The sequence below is a fragment of the Oncorhynchus tshawytscha genome, linkage group LG10, assembly GCF_018296145.1.
Source record: "Oncorhynchus tshawytscha isolate Ot180627B linkage group LG10, Otsh_v2.0, whole genome shotgun sequence".
Classification (NCBI taxonomy): Eukaryota; Metazoa; Chordata; class Actinopteri; order Salmoniformes; family Salmonidae; genus Oncorhynchus; species Oncorhynchus tshawytscha.
Window position 1 is genome coordinate 9,717,682 of NC_056438.1, and position 17,292 is coordinate 9,734,973.

The following is a 17,292-nucleotide window of genomic DNA, read 5'->3' on the forward strand; positions in this document are numbered from 1 at the left end:
TGTGTGAGGTAGGACAGCAGGCAGGAAGGAAGGCAAAGGACACACACACGCACACACACACACTAATACACACTCACTGATATATGTGTGACTGTGGTCCCTGCATGATGAGACAGTCTCTTTGTTGTGGTGTTAGGGTGCCCCAGTGTGGTGGTCCTGTCTTACTGCACTTGGCCTGGCACTCATGACCACCGGCAGGAAGGAGGGGGATGCCTTCTCCTGCTCTCACCTGCACCATGAACCAGCCCTGGGTTTAAACAGTATTTCTAATCTCGTACATAGTGTTTGATTTAGCCTGCCTGGAATACCAGAATGGGCGGAGTTTACCGTTGTATTCTACTGGTTCTATTGGGCCGTTCTATTGGGCAAGTTCAATCAAGCATCATTAAAATCATTGAAATGAGTTCGAATAGTATTTGAACCCAGGTCTGCCACAAACCTAAATGAGCTTTGAGAGTTGAACACAGACAACACTTCATGTTGTAGTGATAACAGAACAGAGAATAGTACTCACTGGTGTCCAGCACTCTTCCACACACATCTCTGGAAGAAAAGAAAAAGGTAAGAAGTACACTCACCTGTGTGTGTGTGTGTGTGTGTGTACAGGTACTCACCTGTGTGTGTGTGTGTGTGTGTGTGTGTACAGGTACTCACCTGTGTGTGTGTGTGTGTGTGTGTGTACAGGTACTCACCTGTGTGTGTGTGTGTGTGTGTGTACAGGTACTCACCTGTGTGTGTGTGTGTGTGTACAGGTACTCACCTGTGTGTGTGTGTACAGGTACTCACCTGTGTGTGTGTGTGTACAGGTACTCACCTGTGTGTGTGTGTGTGTGTGTGTGTGTGTGTGTGTGTGTACAGGTACTCACCTGTGTGTGTGTGTGTGTACAGGTTCTCTCACCTGTGTGTGTGTGTGTGTACAGGTTCTCACCTGTGTGTGTGTGTGTGTACAGGTACTCACCTGTGTGTGTGTGTGTGTGTGGTACACCTGGTACTCACCTGTGTGTGTGTGTACAGGTACTCACCTGTGTGTGTGTGTGTGTGTGTGTGTGTACAGGTACTCACCTGTGTGTGTGTGTGTGTGTGTGTGTGTGTGTGTGTGTGTGTGTGTGTGTGTGTGTGTGTGTGTGTGTGTGTGTGTGTGTGTACAGGTACTCACCTGTGTGTGTGTGTGTGTGTACAGGTACTCACCTGTGTGTGTGTGTGTGTGTGTGTGTGTACAGGTACTCACCAGTGTGTGTGTTGTTCTCTAGGTACACAGTGACTAGGTAAGGGTAAGCAGACAGCTTCTCTCCTGACATCTTCTCAAATTTAAACTTGGACACTCTCTTCCACTTACTCTTGTCTGGTCAGTCAGCAACGTCAAGAACAACAACATCAACAATGTCAACAACTACTACTACAACAACATAAACAACTAAACTCAGCAAAAAAAGAAATGTCCCTTTTTCGGGACCCTTTCTTTCAAAGATGTTTGGATTTTTTCTAATTATCTTCAAAGATCTTCATTGTAAAGGGTTTAAAACACTGTTTCCCTGCCAGTTCAACGAACCATAAACAATTAATGAACATGCACCTGTGGAACGGTCGTTAAGACACTAACAGTTTACAGACGGTAGGTAATTAATGTCAGTTATGAATACTTAGGACACTAAAGGGGTCTTTCTACTGACTCTGAAAAACACTAAAAGAAAGATGCCCAGGGTCCCTGCTCATCTGTGTGAACGTGCCTTAGGCATGCTGCAAGGAGGCATGAGGACTGCAGATGTGGCCAGGGCAATAAATTGCAGTGTCTGTACTATGAGACGCCTACGACAGCGCTACAGGGAGACAGGACGGACAGCTGATCGTCCTCGCAGTGGCAGACCACGTGTGACAACACCTGCACAGGTTCAGTACATCCGAACATCACACCTGCGGGACAGGTACAGGATGGCAACAACAGCTGCCCGAGTTACACCAGGAACGCACAATCCCTCCATCAGTGCTCACACTGTCCACAATAGGCTGAGAGAGGCTGGACTGAGGGCTTGTAGGCCTGTTGTAAGGCAGGTCCTCACCAGACATCACCGGCAACACCGGCGCCTATGTGCACAAACCCACCATCGACCAGACAGGACTGGCAAAAAGTGCTCTTCACTAATGAGTCTTGGTTTTGTCTCACCAGGAGTGATGGATGTTGGATTCGGGCTCATCGTCGAAGGAATGAGTGTTACACCGAGGCCTGTACTCTGGAGTGGGATTGATTTGGAGGTGGAGGGTCCATCATGGTCTGAGGCGGTGTGTCACAGCATCATCGGACTGAGCTTGTTGTCATTGCAGGCAATCTCAACGCTGTGCGTTACAGGGAAGACATCCTCCTCCCTCATGTGGTACCCTTCCTGCAGGCTCATCCTGACATGACCCTCCAGCATGACAATGCCACCAGCCATACTGCTCGTTCTGTGCGTGATTTCCTGCAAGACAGGAATGTCAGTGTTCTGCCATGGCCAGCGAAGAGCCCGGATCTTAATCCCATTGAGCACGTCTGGGACCTGTTGGATCGGAGGGTGAGGGCTAGGGCCACTCCCCCCAGAAATGTCCGGGAACTTGAATGTGCCTTGGTGGAAGAGTGGGGTAACATCTCACAGCAATAACTGGCAACTGTGGTGCAGTCCATGAGGAGATGCACTGTAGTACTTAATGCAGCTGGTGGCCACACCAGATACTGACTGTTACTTTTGATTTTGACCACCCCTTTGTTCAGGGACACATTATTCAATTTCTGTTGGTCACATGTCTGTGGAATTTGTTCAGTTTATGTCTCAGTTGTTGAATCTTGTTATGTTCATACAAATATTTACACTTGTTAAGTTTGCTGAAAATAAGCGCAGTTGACAGTGAGAGGACGTTTATTTTTTTGCTGAGTTTCCTACCACTACAACAACTACAACCACTACTACAAAAACTACTACAAAACCAACTATTACAACTGCAACTATTACTACAACTACTACAACAACTACTACAACTATTACTACTCCAACAACTACTACCACTGCTACTACAACAATTACTACAACAACTACTACTTCAACAACTACAACTACAAAAACAACCACTACTACAACAACAACTACTACAACAACAACTACAACTACAACTATTACTACTCCAACAACTACTACCACTGCTACTACAACAACAATTACTACAACAACTACAACAACAACTACAACTACTACTACAAAAACAACCACTACTACAACTACTACTACAACAACAACAACTACTACTACAAGTACAACTACAACTATTACTACTACAAAAACAATGACAACAACAACTACTACTACAAAAACAACTACTACAACTATTATTACAAAAACAACAATGACTAGAACAACAACTACTACAAAAACTACTACAACAACAACTACAAAAACTACAAAAACAACTATTACAACTACTACCACAAATGCTATTACTACTACAACAACTACTACAACTACCACAACTGCTATTACTACTACAACAACAACAACTACTACAACTACCACAACTGCTATTACTACTACAACAACAACTACTACAACTACCACAACTGCTATTACTACTACAACAACAACTACTACAACAACCACAACAACCACTGACAGTCACCTGGTATTCACCAAGTATTTACTGAGAAAACTTGGATTTTCCCAGGGTAACGCCAACTTGTCTACGAAGTCATTGAGATAACTAGGATTTTCCCAGGGTAACGCCAACTTGTCTACTAAGTCATTGAGATAACTAGGTTCTTCCCAGGGTAACACAGAGTTTGCAGATATCTTCTGAATCTATTACAAAACGCAAACTAAGGTAAATCAACTGTGGACTGTAAACTAAAGGAACAGCCTGTTGCTCTTTTAGAGTAGTGTGTGAGGAGACGGTCCAGTGTGTGAGGAGACGGTCCAGTGTGTGAGGAGACGGTCCAGTGTGTGAGGAGACGGTACAGTGTGTGAGTGTGTGAGAGACGGTCCAGTGTGTGTGGAGACGGTCCAGTGTGTGAGGAGACGGTCCAGTGTGTGAGGAGACGTTCCATTGTGTGAGGAGACGGTCCAGTGTGTGAGGAGACGGTCCAGTGTGTGAGGAGACGGTACAGTGTGTGAGGAGACGGTCCAGTGTGTGAGGAGACGGTCCAGTGTGTGAGGAGACGGTCCAGTGTGTGAGGAGACGTCCCAGTGTGTGAGGAGACGTCCCAGTGTGTGAGGAGACGGTCCAGTGTGTGAGGAGACGGTACAGTGTGTGAGGAGACGGTACAGTGTGTGAGGAGACGGTCCAGTGTGTGAGGAGACGGTCCAGTGTGTGAGGAGACGGTCCAGTGTGTGAGGAGACGTTCCAGTGTGTGAGGAGACGGTCCAGTGTGTGAGGAGACGGTCCAGTGTGTGAGGAGACGGTCCAGTGTGTGAGGAGACGGTCCAGTGTGTGAGGAGACGGTCCAGTGTGTGAGGAGACGGTCCAGTGTGTGAGTAGACGTCCCAGTGTGTGAGGAGACGTCCCAGTGTGTGAGGAGACGGTCCAGTGTGTGAGGGGACGGTCCAGTGTGTGAGGAGACGTCCCAGTGTGTGAGGAGACGTCCCAGTGTGTGAGGAGACGGTCCAGTGTGTGAGGAGACGGTCCAGTGTGTGAGGAGACGGTCCAGTGTGTGAGGAGACGGTCCAGTGTGGGAGGAGACGGTCCAGTGTGGGAGGAGACGGTCCAGTGTGTGAGGAGACGGTCCAGTGTGTGAGGAGACGGTCCAGTGTGTGAGGAGACGGTCCAGTGTGTGAGGAGACGGTCCAGTGTGGGAGGAGACGGTCCAGTGTGTGAGGAGACGGTCCAGTGTGTGAGGAGACGGTCCAGTGTGGGAGGAGACGGTCCAGTGTGTGAGGAGACGGTCCAGTGTGTGAGGAGACGGTCCAGTGTGTGAAGAGACGGTCCAGTGTGTGCGCAGTGTTTCCCGCACAGAACATTTTTAGAGGCCCCCCTCTTGGCTACAGAGACAAAATGTTGCCGTTTTAAAGCAAATTTTCCTGCAATTGTACACATTTTGACATGGGGCTGAGAGAAAATGCAGTTTTAAAGCTAATATCCTGCAATTGGACACATTTTTGCCATGGGGCTGAGAGAAAATGCAGTTTTAAAGCTAATATCCTGCAATTGGACACATTTTTGCCATGGGGCTGAGAGAAAATGCAGTTTTAAAGCTAATATCCTGCAATTGGACACATTTTTGCCATGGGGCTGAGAGAAAATGCAGTTTTAAAGCTAATATCCTGCAATGGTACACATTTTTGCCATGGTTTATGCTGTGTGCCTATGCTATTTGAGTGACTCAAACACTATAACAAATAGGGCTCCATGGCATTTTTTAAATTTTAGATTCTCCCTGACTGTCTATTTTTTATTTCTACATACTTTATATCTTGTTTTAGTCATTTAAGTTTACAAGGAAAGTGATTTACAATCCCCAAAACTGGGTGGTGGCAACCACTGCTAAATGAATGTCGGGGGAAACACTGGTGTCAAGACAAGGAAGGATACAAGGGTAGACAGTGAAGTGTGGGGTAGTGAACGGCTGGAGACAGTCCAGGTTGGCTAGTACCGCTCTGATGGTATTCTACACGGAGACAGAAACACGGATGAATTCATTCATATATTAATTCATTCATGAATGGATGGATGAAAGGATGAATGAATGGAAGGATAAAATAATGGATGGATGACAGTGTCCTACCTCCAACTCCCGATTGACAAACTCTTCTCCCATCACCTTCACTTCACTGTGGAAATATAATGTCCACTAATCAGCCTGGTGTCTCACACACACACACACACACCATATATAATATATATATATATATATATATATATATATATATATATATATATATATATACATACATACATACATACATACATACACACACACACACCATATATATATATATATATATACACATACATACATACATACACACACACACACACCATATATATATACACACACACACACCATATATATATACATCTATATAAATATACACACCTGCAGTTATTGCCTCCCCTGATCTTGAACTTGTAGACATGTTGTCCAGCCTGGAAGAACCTGGTCTCAGGCAAAGGAAAGGAGAAGGATTGTATAGGCATGGTCCACGCTGAGAAGAAAAAGATGAATGAATGTGATAGGGTACTGGAAAGCCACGGTCCACCCCTCAGCTCTAAAACTCTAGGCGACATTCTGCCTTCTCTCTGCAGTTCTATGTCATTACCTTCGTCCCACGTTCATGTGTTTTCCGTAAACAAGCGCTCTAACATGGCAATAAGGCCGCGTGGGAACACTAACCCCAATCTGATCAAGGTTTCTATCAATTTATTTCATCGCTGATGTGAAGAATGGAGGTCCTTGTGCACCACATGTTACTGTTCACACCAAGTGACAGGGATCTTAACAACTCCACCTTTCCAGAACACACCTTCTTCCAATGATCGTTATTGTGTAATGCAGCAGTTCCCAAACTAGCGGTCCCTGACATGAAAAATAGGGTCATGGGAGAATTTCCAAAATCCTCAAGAACAAAAAAAATATATACACACAAAAATCTATATATATATATATATATATATACACACACACAAAAAAAATATATACACACCAAAAAAAAAATATATATATACACACACAAAATATATATATGTGTATATACACACACAAAAAAATATATACACCAAAGAAAATATATATATACACACACAAAAAAATATATATGTATATATACACACAAAAAAAATATATACACACAAAAATATATATATATATATATATACACACAAAAAAATATATATACACACAAAAATAAATATATATACACACAAAAATATATATATATTATAATATCATGTTTGTATCTTGATAATCCTTGTAATGTGGTTCACCTTAAAATTCTAAATAAAAACGATTCAAATCTAAAGGATGTAATTCAACCAGACAGCGCCCTGATATCATGGTAAAAGGCCACACTTCCCAGTGAATGGCGAGACCTGCTTCACTATGAAAACACATACCATTACAGAGACTTTAATAATACCGCCAGCAATTGATATGGTGAAAACAATGTGTGGGGAGGCAGACACACAGAAACTCACATCAATACCTTTGTCAAGATAACACTGTTACACTAAGAATTTATGCTATTGCTAGCAATCAAGAAGAAACTCTGACTGTGAACGACTCAAAAACTCCCCAGCTGATGCTCTCACAGCTAACGTCCATTTGGAGGGCCGAGATGACCATGCATTGACTTTTGTTCGCTATACATGTCGGGCTATATTGACAAAAAACAGATTCCATGGGATCGAATGATGGGGCTTCATCTATGGTGGGACGGCAGGCAGGCCTCTGCACTCTAGTTATGAATGTGTCTCTCTCTGCCATATGGACACATTGTATGATACACCCACTGAGCTAGAATGGATACACCGAGAGCAACTGGTGGCAAAAGAGCTGGACACAGAACTCAGAGATATACTGCAGCAGGTAACTTCCATTGTAAACTACATCAAACCACATCCACTGCGCTCACACCTGTTCACAAAACTACGTGGAGAAATGGGATCAGAGCATGACGATTTTTCTATTTCACACTGAGGCTTGGTGGTGAGTGAAGCTTGGTGGTGAGTGAAGCTTGGTGGTTAGTGAAGCTTGGTGGTGAGTGAAGCTTGGTGGTGAGTGAAGCTTGGTGGTTAGTGAAGCTTGGTGGTTAGTGAAGCTTGGTGGTGAGTGAAGCTTGGTGGTGAGTGAAGCTTGGTGATGAGTGAAGCTTGGTGGTGAGTGAAGCTTGGTGGTGAGTGAAGCTTGGTGGTGAGTGAAGCTTGGTGGTTAGTGAGGTGGTGAAGCTTGGTGGTTAGTGAAGCTTGGTGGTTAGTGAAGCTTGGTGGTTAGTGAAGCTTGGTGGTTAGTGAAGCTTGGTGGTTAGTGAAGCTTGGTGGTGAGTGAAGCTTGGTGGTGAGTGAAGCTTGGTGGTTAGTGAAGCTTGGTGGTGAGTGAAGCTTGGTGGTTAGTGAAGCTTGGTGGTGAGTGAAGCTTGGTGGTTAGTGAAGCTTGGTGGTTAGTGAAGCTTGGTGGTTAGTGAGGCTTGGTGGTTAGTGAAGCTTGGTGGTTAGTGAGGGGGAGTGTTGGAAAGATGTTTCCGCATTGAGAGAGGAACTGTTGTCATTCACAATAGATGTAAGAAAACAGACTTGGTTTACTTTCTGTGTAATGAAAAGAAAATGTCTCCTTGCCTATGTAACAGACATATTTGGGAAAGTGAACGAACTGAACCCAAGCATGCAGGAGAAATACAAAAACGTTCTACAGATGAGTGACAAAGATGGCACCGAAGAACATGGCTGACGTTTTACATTCTCCCAACCAATTGAGCAATTATGTAATTTTTTGGCCTAACTTATTTTGTACATAATGTTGCTGCTACCGTCTCTTATGACCGAAAATAACTCCTGGACATCGGAAAAGCGATTACTCACCGCGGACTGGAAGCAACTTTTCCCTTTAAGGAGTCCAACTGTCACGCCCTGACCTTGGTTATCTTTGTTTTCTTTATTATTTCAGCTAGGTCAGGGTGTGACGAGGGTGGTATGTGTGTTTTGTCTTGTCTAGGTTTTTTTTGTAATTCTATGGGGTTTTGGTATGTCTAGGTAAATGTAGATCTATGGTGGCCTGAATTGGTTCCCAATCAGAGACAGCTGTTTATCGTTGTCTCTGATTGGGGATCCTATTTAGGTTGCCATTTTGGTTTTGTGGGTTATTGTCTATGTGTAGTTGCCTGTCAGGACTCGTGTCTTATAGCCTCACGGTTGTTTTGTTTGTTTAATGATGTTCTTCGTGTACATAAAGAATAATGTATTCTTATCACGCTGCGCCTTGGTCTCCTCGTTATGACGAACGTGACACCAACGAGAAGGATATCCTGCTTTCACTGGAACAGGCACAAATGCACACCTTTTGCGTGAAGAAAAGATGCCGGAAAAGGGGACGCAGATCGGAGATCCCTCTGAGAATCCGGAGGCGAACGAGTAAACTCCCAATGCCTTCCATTCTTCTTGCTAACGTGCAATCGTTAGAAAATAAAATTTATGACCTACTATTAAGATTATCCTACCAATGGGACATTAATAACTGTAACATCTTATGTTTCACCGAGACGTGGCTGAACGAAGAAACAGACAATAGAGCTGGAGGGATTTTCCATGCACCGGCAGAACAGAGATGCTACCTCTAGTAAGACGAGGGATGGGGGTGTGTGTCTTTTTTGTCAATAACAGCTGGTGTGCGATGTCTAATATTAAAGAAGTCTCAAGGTATTACTCCCCTAAGGTAGAGTACCTTATGATAAGCTGTTGACCTGTTGACCATCTACCAAGAGAGTCCTCATCTGTATTATTCGTAGCCGTCTATTTACCACCACAAATGGATGTGATACAGCCTGGATTCGAATCAGGGACTGTAGTGTCGCGCCTCTTGCACTGAGATGCAGTGCCTTAGACCGCTGTGACACTGTTGCGGCTTTACTAACAAGTTTGTTTTAGTAGCTATATTGACTATGACATTAGCTAATATGGTGACAACGATGTAGGATGTGTAGCGGTTAGTCGTTATGATATAAAGGTTTGCCTTGGAAAGTTTTTTTTTTGTCTGGTCACAGACAGCTGATTTGTTGTGCACTGAAGTCCACAAACGGAGGGAAAAGGTGAGAGGAGGAGAGCGTGTAGATAAGAGAAAAAATATACAATGGGTAAGTGATCATGCTGTTTGTATGTGGATGCTATGAAAGTGAACTGTGTTTATGTATGATCAGGGGTGTATTAATTATGCCGATTCTGTTGAAAAATGTCTTAAAACAGAAGCAAACAGAACGAAACAGGGATAAACATACCTGAATTTGTCCAATAGAAACTCTAATTTGCAACTGTTTGGACTAATGATTACACCCTAGATCAGCTAGATGCAGGCAAGAGTGTTAAGGAAAGAAATGCCACAAATGAACTTATCAAGGCACACCTGTTAATTGAAATGCATTCCAGGTGACTACCTCATGAAGCTGGTTGAGAGAATTCCAAAAGTGTGCAAAGCTGTCATCAAGGCAAAGGATGACTACTTTGAAGAATCTCAAATATAAAATATACCAGCAAATATATACCAAATATACCAGCAATAAAATATCACATTTACATAAGTATTCAGACCCTTTACTTAGTACTTTGTTGAAGCACCATTGGCAGTGATTACAGCCTTGAGTCTTCTTAGGTATGATGCTGCAAGCTTGGCACATCTGTATTTGGGGAGTTTCTCCCATTATTTTCTGCAGATCCTCTCAAGCTCTGTCAGATAGGATGGGGAGCTTAGCTGCACAGCTGTTTTCAGGTCTCTCTAGAGATGTTTGATTGGGTTTTGGCTGGGCCACTCAAGGACATTCAGAGACTTGTCCCAAAGCCACTCCTGCATTATCTTGGCTGAGTGTTTAGGGTCGTTGTCCTGTTGGAACCTTTGCCCCAGTCTGAGGTCCTGAGTGCTCTGGAGCAGGTTTATATTAATGATCTCTGTGTACTTTGCTAAGTTCATCTTTCCCTCGAACCCGACAAGTCTCCTAGTCCCTGCCGCTGAAAAACATCCTAACAGCATGATGCTGCCACCACGTTTCACCGCAAGGGTGGTTCCAGGCTTCCTCCAGACGTTACGCTTGGCAGTCAGGCCAAAGAGTTCAATCTTGGTTTCATCATACCGGAGAATCTTGTTTCTCATGTTATGAGAGTCCTTTAGGTGCATTTTGACAAACTCCAAGCGGGCTGTCACATGCCTTTTACTGAGGAGTGGCTTCCCTCTGGCCACTTTACCATAAAGGCCTGATTGGAGTGCTGCAGAAATGGTTGTCCTTCTGGTTCCCATGTGTTTGATACCATTCCAGCCATTAGTATGTGATGGTGAGTTGAGAAGACAATCAGAAATACTGTTAGAATGTTTTTCAATTGACTGCCATAGCCCCAAATAAAAAAGTTAACATTGGCTGCTAATGACATGGTTGTTGTCACGATAATTTTCAGATATAAAAAATGGGGTCGTGGGACAAAAAAAGTTTGGGAATCTCTGCTATTATGTAAGTGAGTCATGATCAAGAGGTAGGTCCACTGCTCACTACTAGCAGGACAAATCAGATTAGATGACTTTGGTAGGAACTGAGAAAATGATTCACGAATGGATGAATTCATACGAGAAATGTCGTTTGAATTAGTTAACGTTAGATTGCTACTGTTAGCTAGCTAGCTAACGTTACTTATATAGTCATTCACACAAAGGCTACCTCTCCTACTAGCTAGCTAATCTAGTAAGGTTAATTATTAACTAACTGTGTATGTTGTGGTACTGACAAACTCCTCACAACTGAAACATAAAACCTGTTAACTACACGGTAAACACAAGCATACCGTAATTCACCGATTCAGGGCACCCACAATTTTCAAAACCAAAGCCGCAACGAAACCGGTCACAGGATCTGCTCGCTCGCGTTGCAGTGAGGGACAAGTTCCCGCCTCCAAGCATCTTTCTTCTCGCTAATTGGCCAACGCTTCATCCAGTCATCGTCTTCCTCGCTCGTGTCTCTATGGTGACGGCGAACAGGAAGTTTCACAAAAAAGTCACATGCGTGATTCACGTTGAAAGGATTTATGCTGCAACAGACAATTTACAAGCATGTTTGTACTATTTTTTATCAACACATCTATTAAATGGGTATTTACAATTACTCGTATGTCAGTTAAAATTGTGTATATTCTTTATATGCATGCCGTACTAAATCGAGATAGAAATTGCTTGTTGTGTTATTGTAATTCATCGCTAACGTTAGCTAGCCATGGAAGTATCCGAACTTTTGAACGGTGTAATTATGCCACACACAATCTCTATGTAGCCTTGAGAAGATACTCTGCCATTGTTTTGATACTTGATTGTGCTGTTGCCAAGTAATATAATGGCAATAGTCACCGTTTTGGTTATGTTTCAGCCAACACACCCACCAGTCAATTGCCTTCTAGCCCCTGGATAGCGGCTGACACAGTCCTCCCCCCCATTTTGTTATTATTCTCTCATTTCTCCCTCTCTTTTCTCTCCCTCTTTCCCCCAGTGTCCAGGTACCTTCAACACCCCTAGATGTCTGATCCTCAGCCCTCTCCCTCCGCCCCCACCCTCTCCATTCCTCCCATCCACTCCTCCCCCACCCCATCTGTTCTGCTCAACACCGGGGCCAGGATGCCTCTCCTGGGTCTGGGTACCTACCGGCTCCGCGGCCCTGATGAGATCCTCCAGGCCGTCGACGCAGCGCTCTCCACCGGCTACCGCTCATTTGACACGGCCTCTGTCTACCGGAACGAGGCTGACCTGGGTCGAGCACTGCGACTCCTCCTACCCGAACACGGCCTCTCCCGAGCAGACGTCTTCATCACCAGCAAGCTGGGCCCCAAGGACCAGGGCTCCAGAGCCAGGTACACAGATGTAAATTAAAGCTAGAAGGTGCCAAAATGTTGGCTTCTCAAATGTCGCATGGTATAGCCTAGGGCTGGGCGAGATGGCCCAAATGTCATATCACTGTATTCTTCTAATTGTTTGCTGTATTTTATGTTTTTGAATAGTAAAAGTTATTCTTTATGAATAGTGTGTGGCAACACATACATTGTAAGCGATTTCAATGGGTCTTTTTCCATTAGCGGCTAACATGATTTAGCAAAAACTTGCTAAGGAAAGACAAACTAGCTGTTTGCAGATGTAAGAAACACAAATGAATAGTGTCATTATAGAACGCTAGTGGATTTATATTAAGAATGAAAGTTCAAATAGAATCGTTGTCATTAACATTGTTTCATGTGTTGCGTTGACCATGCAGACTGAACACGAGTGTCTCGTGGTCAAGCAACAACAAATGCCTTCCTTGAGTGACAGGGGGCGGGGCTAGGACTGTGTGTAAAGTGGCATGGAGAGAGAGAGAGAGAGCAGAGAGTGTAACGTCCATTTTCGAAACTATAGAAGTTGACGTTACACACGACCTATCACATTTAATAAACCAAGCATTCAAATAACGTTATAGAAGGTAAAGTAAAAACCCAAACCGGTCCGTCCATAAATACCGGTGTATATAGTAATATACGGTATACCGCCCAGCCCTAGTGTAGCTTAGGACCTTTGGCTAATAGAATGCCATCTGGGCCTGTAGAAATTGTGGTCTACTAGCCCGGCTGGCCAGTGCCCAAAATGCTGACCAGGTATGTACAAATATGACTCTAATCAGTCATATTGTTTGCATTTCAAACTCTGTTCCACAGGGAAGGAGCTCTGAGGAGTCTAGAACTGCTGGATCTAGACTATATAGATCTATACTTGATCCACTGGCCAGGGACCCAGGGTCTGGAGGTGGGAGACAAGAGGAACCCAGAGAATAGAGCTCAGAGCTGGGCAGTGTTAGAGGAGCTCCACGCCCAGGGGAAGCTGAGGGCTATAGGGGTGTCCAACTACACCCCAGGACATATGAAGGAGCTACTGGAGGGGTGTTGTGTCACCCCCGCTGTAATACAGGTAAACAAAAACAAACTAACACCGCACCGCACTACAGGTAAACAAAAACAAACTAATATCCTGCTGTAATACAGGTAAACAAAAACAAACTAACACCGCGCCGTACTACAGGTAAACAAAAACAAACTAACAGGTAAAGGTAAACAAAAACAAACTAATATCCTGCTGTAATACAGGTAAACAAAAACAAACTAACACCGCGCCGCACTACAGGTAAACAAAAACAAACTAATATCCTGCTGTAATACAGGTAAACAAAAACAAACTAACACCGCGCCGTACTACAGGTAAACAAAAACAAACTAATATCCTGCTGTAATACAGGTAAACAAAAACAAACTAACACCGCTGTACTACAGGTAAACAAAAACAAACTAACACCGCGCCGTACTACAGGTAAACAAAAACAAACTAATATCCTGCCGTACTACAGGTAAACAAAAACAAACTAACACCACGCCGTACTACAGGTAAACAAAAACAAAGTAATATCCTGCCGTACTACAGGTAAACAAAAACAAACTAACACCGCACCGCACTACAGGTAAACAAAAACAAACACCTGCCGTACTACAGGTAAACAAAAACAAACTAATATCCTGCCGTACTACAGGTAAACAAAAACAAACTAACACTGCGCCGTACTACAGGTAAACAAAAACAAACTAATATCCTGCTGTAATACAGGTAAACAAAAACAAACTAACACCACGCCGTAATACAGGTAAACAAAAACAAACTAATATCCTGCTGTAATACAGGTAAACAAAAACAAACTAACACCCTGCCGTACTACAGGTAAACAAAAACAAACTAACACCACGCCGTACTACAGGTAAACAAAAACAAACTAACACCACGCCGTACTACAGGTAAACAAAAACAAACTAACACCGTGCCGTACTACAGGTAAACAAAAACAAACTAACACTGCCCGTACTACAGGTAAACAAAAACAAACTAACACCGTGCCGTACTACAGGTAAACAAAAACAAACTAACACCGTGCCGTACTACAGGTAAACAAAAACAAACTAATATCCTGCCGTACTACAGGTAAACAAAAACAAACTAATATCCTGCCGTACTACAGGTAAACAAAAACAAACTAATATCCTGCCGTACTACAGGTAAACAAAAACAAACTAACACCGTGCCGTACTACAGGTAAACAAAAACAAACTAATATCCTGCCGTACTACAGGTAAACAAAAACAAACTAATACCCTGCCGTACTACAGGTAAACAAAAACAAACTAACACCGTGCCGTACTACAGGTAAACAAAAACAAACTAACACCGTGCCGTACTACAGGTAAACAAAAACAAACACCGCGCCGTACTACAGGTAAACAAAAACAAACTAATATCCTGCCGTACTACAGGTAAACAAAAACAAACTAACACCGTGCCGTACTACAGGTAAACAAAAACAAACTAATATCCTGCCGTACTACAGGTAAACAAAAACAAACTAATATCCTGCCGTACTACAGGTAAACAAAAACAAACTAATATCCTGCCGTACTACAGGTAAACAAAAACAAACTAATATCCTGCCGTACTACAGGTAAACAAAAACAAACTAATATCCTGCCGTACTACAGGTAAACAAAAACAAACTAATATCCTGCCGTACTACAGGTAAACAAAAACAAACTAATATCCTGCCGTACTACAGGTAAACATAAACAAACACACCGCGCCGTACTACAGGACAGACATAAGACTTGTCCTGATATCAACTATAAGTATTCTCAGTTTACCGTTGTGCTTGTTCTTCTGGCTCTAACACTTTCTTTTCTTACTGGCATGTTTTATTTGATAGCTGCTTTCTTGAGGAAAGGTTTACTTGCTATGACAGTGATTTGTGGTTTTCTTACCTACCTTAGTTGAATGCACTGACTGACTGTAAGTCACTCTGGATGAGAGTGTCTGCTAAATGACCAAAATGTCAATTTCACTTTGAATAAATGACCATTTGGTATTATAAATCTGAAATCTTATTGAATAATCTCTCCGTCCAGGTAGAGTTCCATCCCCGTCTGTCCCAGGGTGAGATGAGGCATCTGTGTGGGGAGAAGGGTGTCTGTTTCCAGGCTTACTCCTCCCTGGGGACTGGCTCTCTCCTCCAGGACCCTTTAGTGGTCCAGATTGCACAGGGATATGGCCTGACCACTGCACAGGTACTGTGTCTGTCCGAGTGGGTGTAGTGTTCCGGAAGTGGCAATACACCCTAATTAAGTCATTTAATTCCTTCTCTTCTTCCCTATGTTTTGTTCCCCATCTTCCCCTGGCTTATTCCTTCATTGTGTGTGGCAGGTGCTGCTCAGATGGGCGGTACAGCAGGGTGTCCCCGTCCTACCCAAGTCATCTCACCCCACCAGGGTAGCAGAGAACGGCCACGTGTTTGACTTTGAGCTGACTGCTGAAGATATGGAGAGGCTGGGGGGGATGGACTGTGGACAGAAATACTGTTGGGACCCTTCACAGGTAGCCTGAGGTAGAAGGATAACCTGGTGGAGGAGATGGGGCCTGTAGCCCAAAGACTACTGGTTTGAATGCCTTGACGTTAGCCTGAAGGTACATACTCAGACTGACTGGATTGCTATGAAGCAAACGTTGATAAGATGTCAACGTAACGTATCGACAGAACTTAAGTTTCCCACTGAGATTCTTGAACTAAGAGTAGATTTTTTTTTTTTGCAACACACAAAGACATCTGAGGAAGATTATGATACCAAGATCAATGCTATTATTTTTCATGTGATATTTGTTACAAATTATTAAACTCTGTATTAATTTGATAGTTTCACTGTAAATATGGTCCTCATATCAAGTGACGATTTTATTTAATAAGTCGGTGTGTATATACATTTGAATAAAATGCACAATAAAAAAAATTGAAAAGCACCAAGTAAATGATTAGTAAAAATGATTTGTTTATTTGTTTACTTATGCCCATAGTACACCAAGTGGTCACAAAAAGAAAATACATTTACAAAAGTAATTTTGTAGAAAAAGAAAGCAAAAGTATTCAAGATTCCCCCCCATACACATCAAGTTTCAAGTAATACCAGAGATTGGAACCCTATTCCCTATAGAGAATACCAAATGGAACCCTATTCCCTATAGAGAATACCAAATGGAACCCTATTCCCTGTAGAGAATACCAAATGGAACCCTATTTCCTATAGAGAATACCAAATGGAACCCTATTCCCTATAGAGAACACCAAATGGAACCCTATTGCCTAAAATATCTCAAATAGAACCCTATTCCCTATAGGGTGCCATTTGGGACGCAAGCAAGAGAAGACCGCAAGGCAAGCTTCCCTTTGCACAATTCTATCTAGACTCGAGCCCAGTCCGGTTTTAACAGGATACGTTCAACACCACAAAACGTTGCACAAACCAAGTTAAAAACGGTTTAAAAACAAATACAGGTTTAAAGGGCAGAATAAAAAAAAAAAAAAACCTTGTAAGGAAAGGCCTGTGAAATGGGGAAAGAACAGATGTTGCACAGATTTACCGACCAACGTTTTGTTGTTGTTGATAAACACTTTATATATATATATATATATACACAACTGCAGAGATTAGTTTAGCAACGTTGTGATCTAGAACACAACCCGTGTGCTGCAGGCACCAGTAGTGTGTGACAAGCTGTCTGTT

At 43.1% G+C, this 17,292-nt stretch overlaps 2 protein-coding genes across 5 annotated transcripts in view; one reads left to right on the forward strand and one right to left on the reverse strand.

Moving 5' to 3' along the window:
• LOC112237952 (membrane-anchored junction protein) overlaps positions 1-11,623 on the reverse strand; it is a 19,677-nt gene extending 8,054 nt beyond the window's left edge. For 2 of the 3 annotated variants that reach the window (XM_042329442.1, XM_042329443.1), the window contains exons 1-7: positions 11,482-11,623; positions 6,050-6,158; positions 5,738-5,783; positions 5,545-5,620; positions 1,229-1,342; positions 515-543; positions 78-229 (exon numbers count right to left, since the gene is read on the reverse strand). In XM_042329442.1, coding sequence (XP_042185376.1) covers positions 78-229; positions 515-543; positions 1,229-1,342; positions 5,545-5,620; positions 5,738-5,783; positions 6,050-6,158; positions 11,482-11,596 — 641 coding nt within the window. In that variant the 5' untranslated portion in view covers positions 11,597-11,623. The remainder of the gene's footprint in view (positions 1-77; positions 230-514; positions 544-1,228; positions 1,343-5,544; positions 5,621-5,737; positions 5,784-6,049; positions 6,159-11,481) is intronic. The other variant, XM_042329444.1, reaches the window with a different exon arrangement.
• A 41-nt stretch (positions 11,624-11,664) lies between these two features.
• On the forward strand, positions 11,665-16,535 carry zgc:101765 (uncharacterized protein LOC450036 homolog). Of its 2 annotated transcripts, none has more exons than XM_024406547.2 (5): positions 11,665-11,748; positions 12,177-12,534; positions 13,369-13,618; positions 15,646-15,804; positions 15,941-16,535. In XM_024406547.2, exons 2-5 carry the CDS (start codon positions 12,203-12,205, stop codon positions 16,118-16,120), a joined length of 921 nt encoding a protein of 306 aa, XP_024262315.1. In that variant the 5' UTR covers positions 11,665-11,748; positions 12,177-12,202; the 3' UTR covers positions 16,121-16,535. The 2 variants fall into 2 exon arrangements, with proteins under 2 accessions (XP_024262315.1, XP_024262316.1); XM_024406548.2 differs by having other exon boundaries at positions 11,672-11,785.
• Positions 16,536-17,292: the final 757 nt, after the last annotated feature.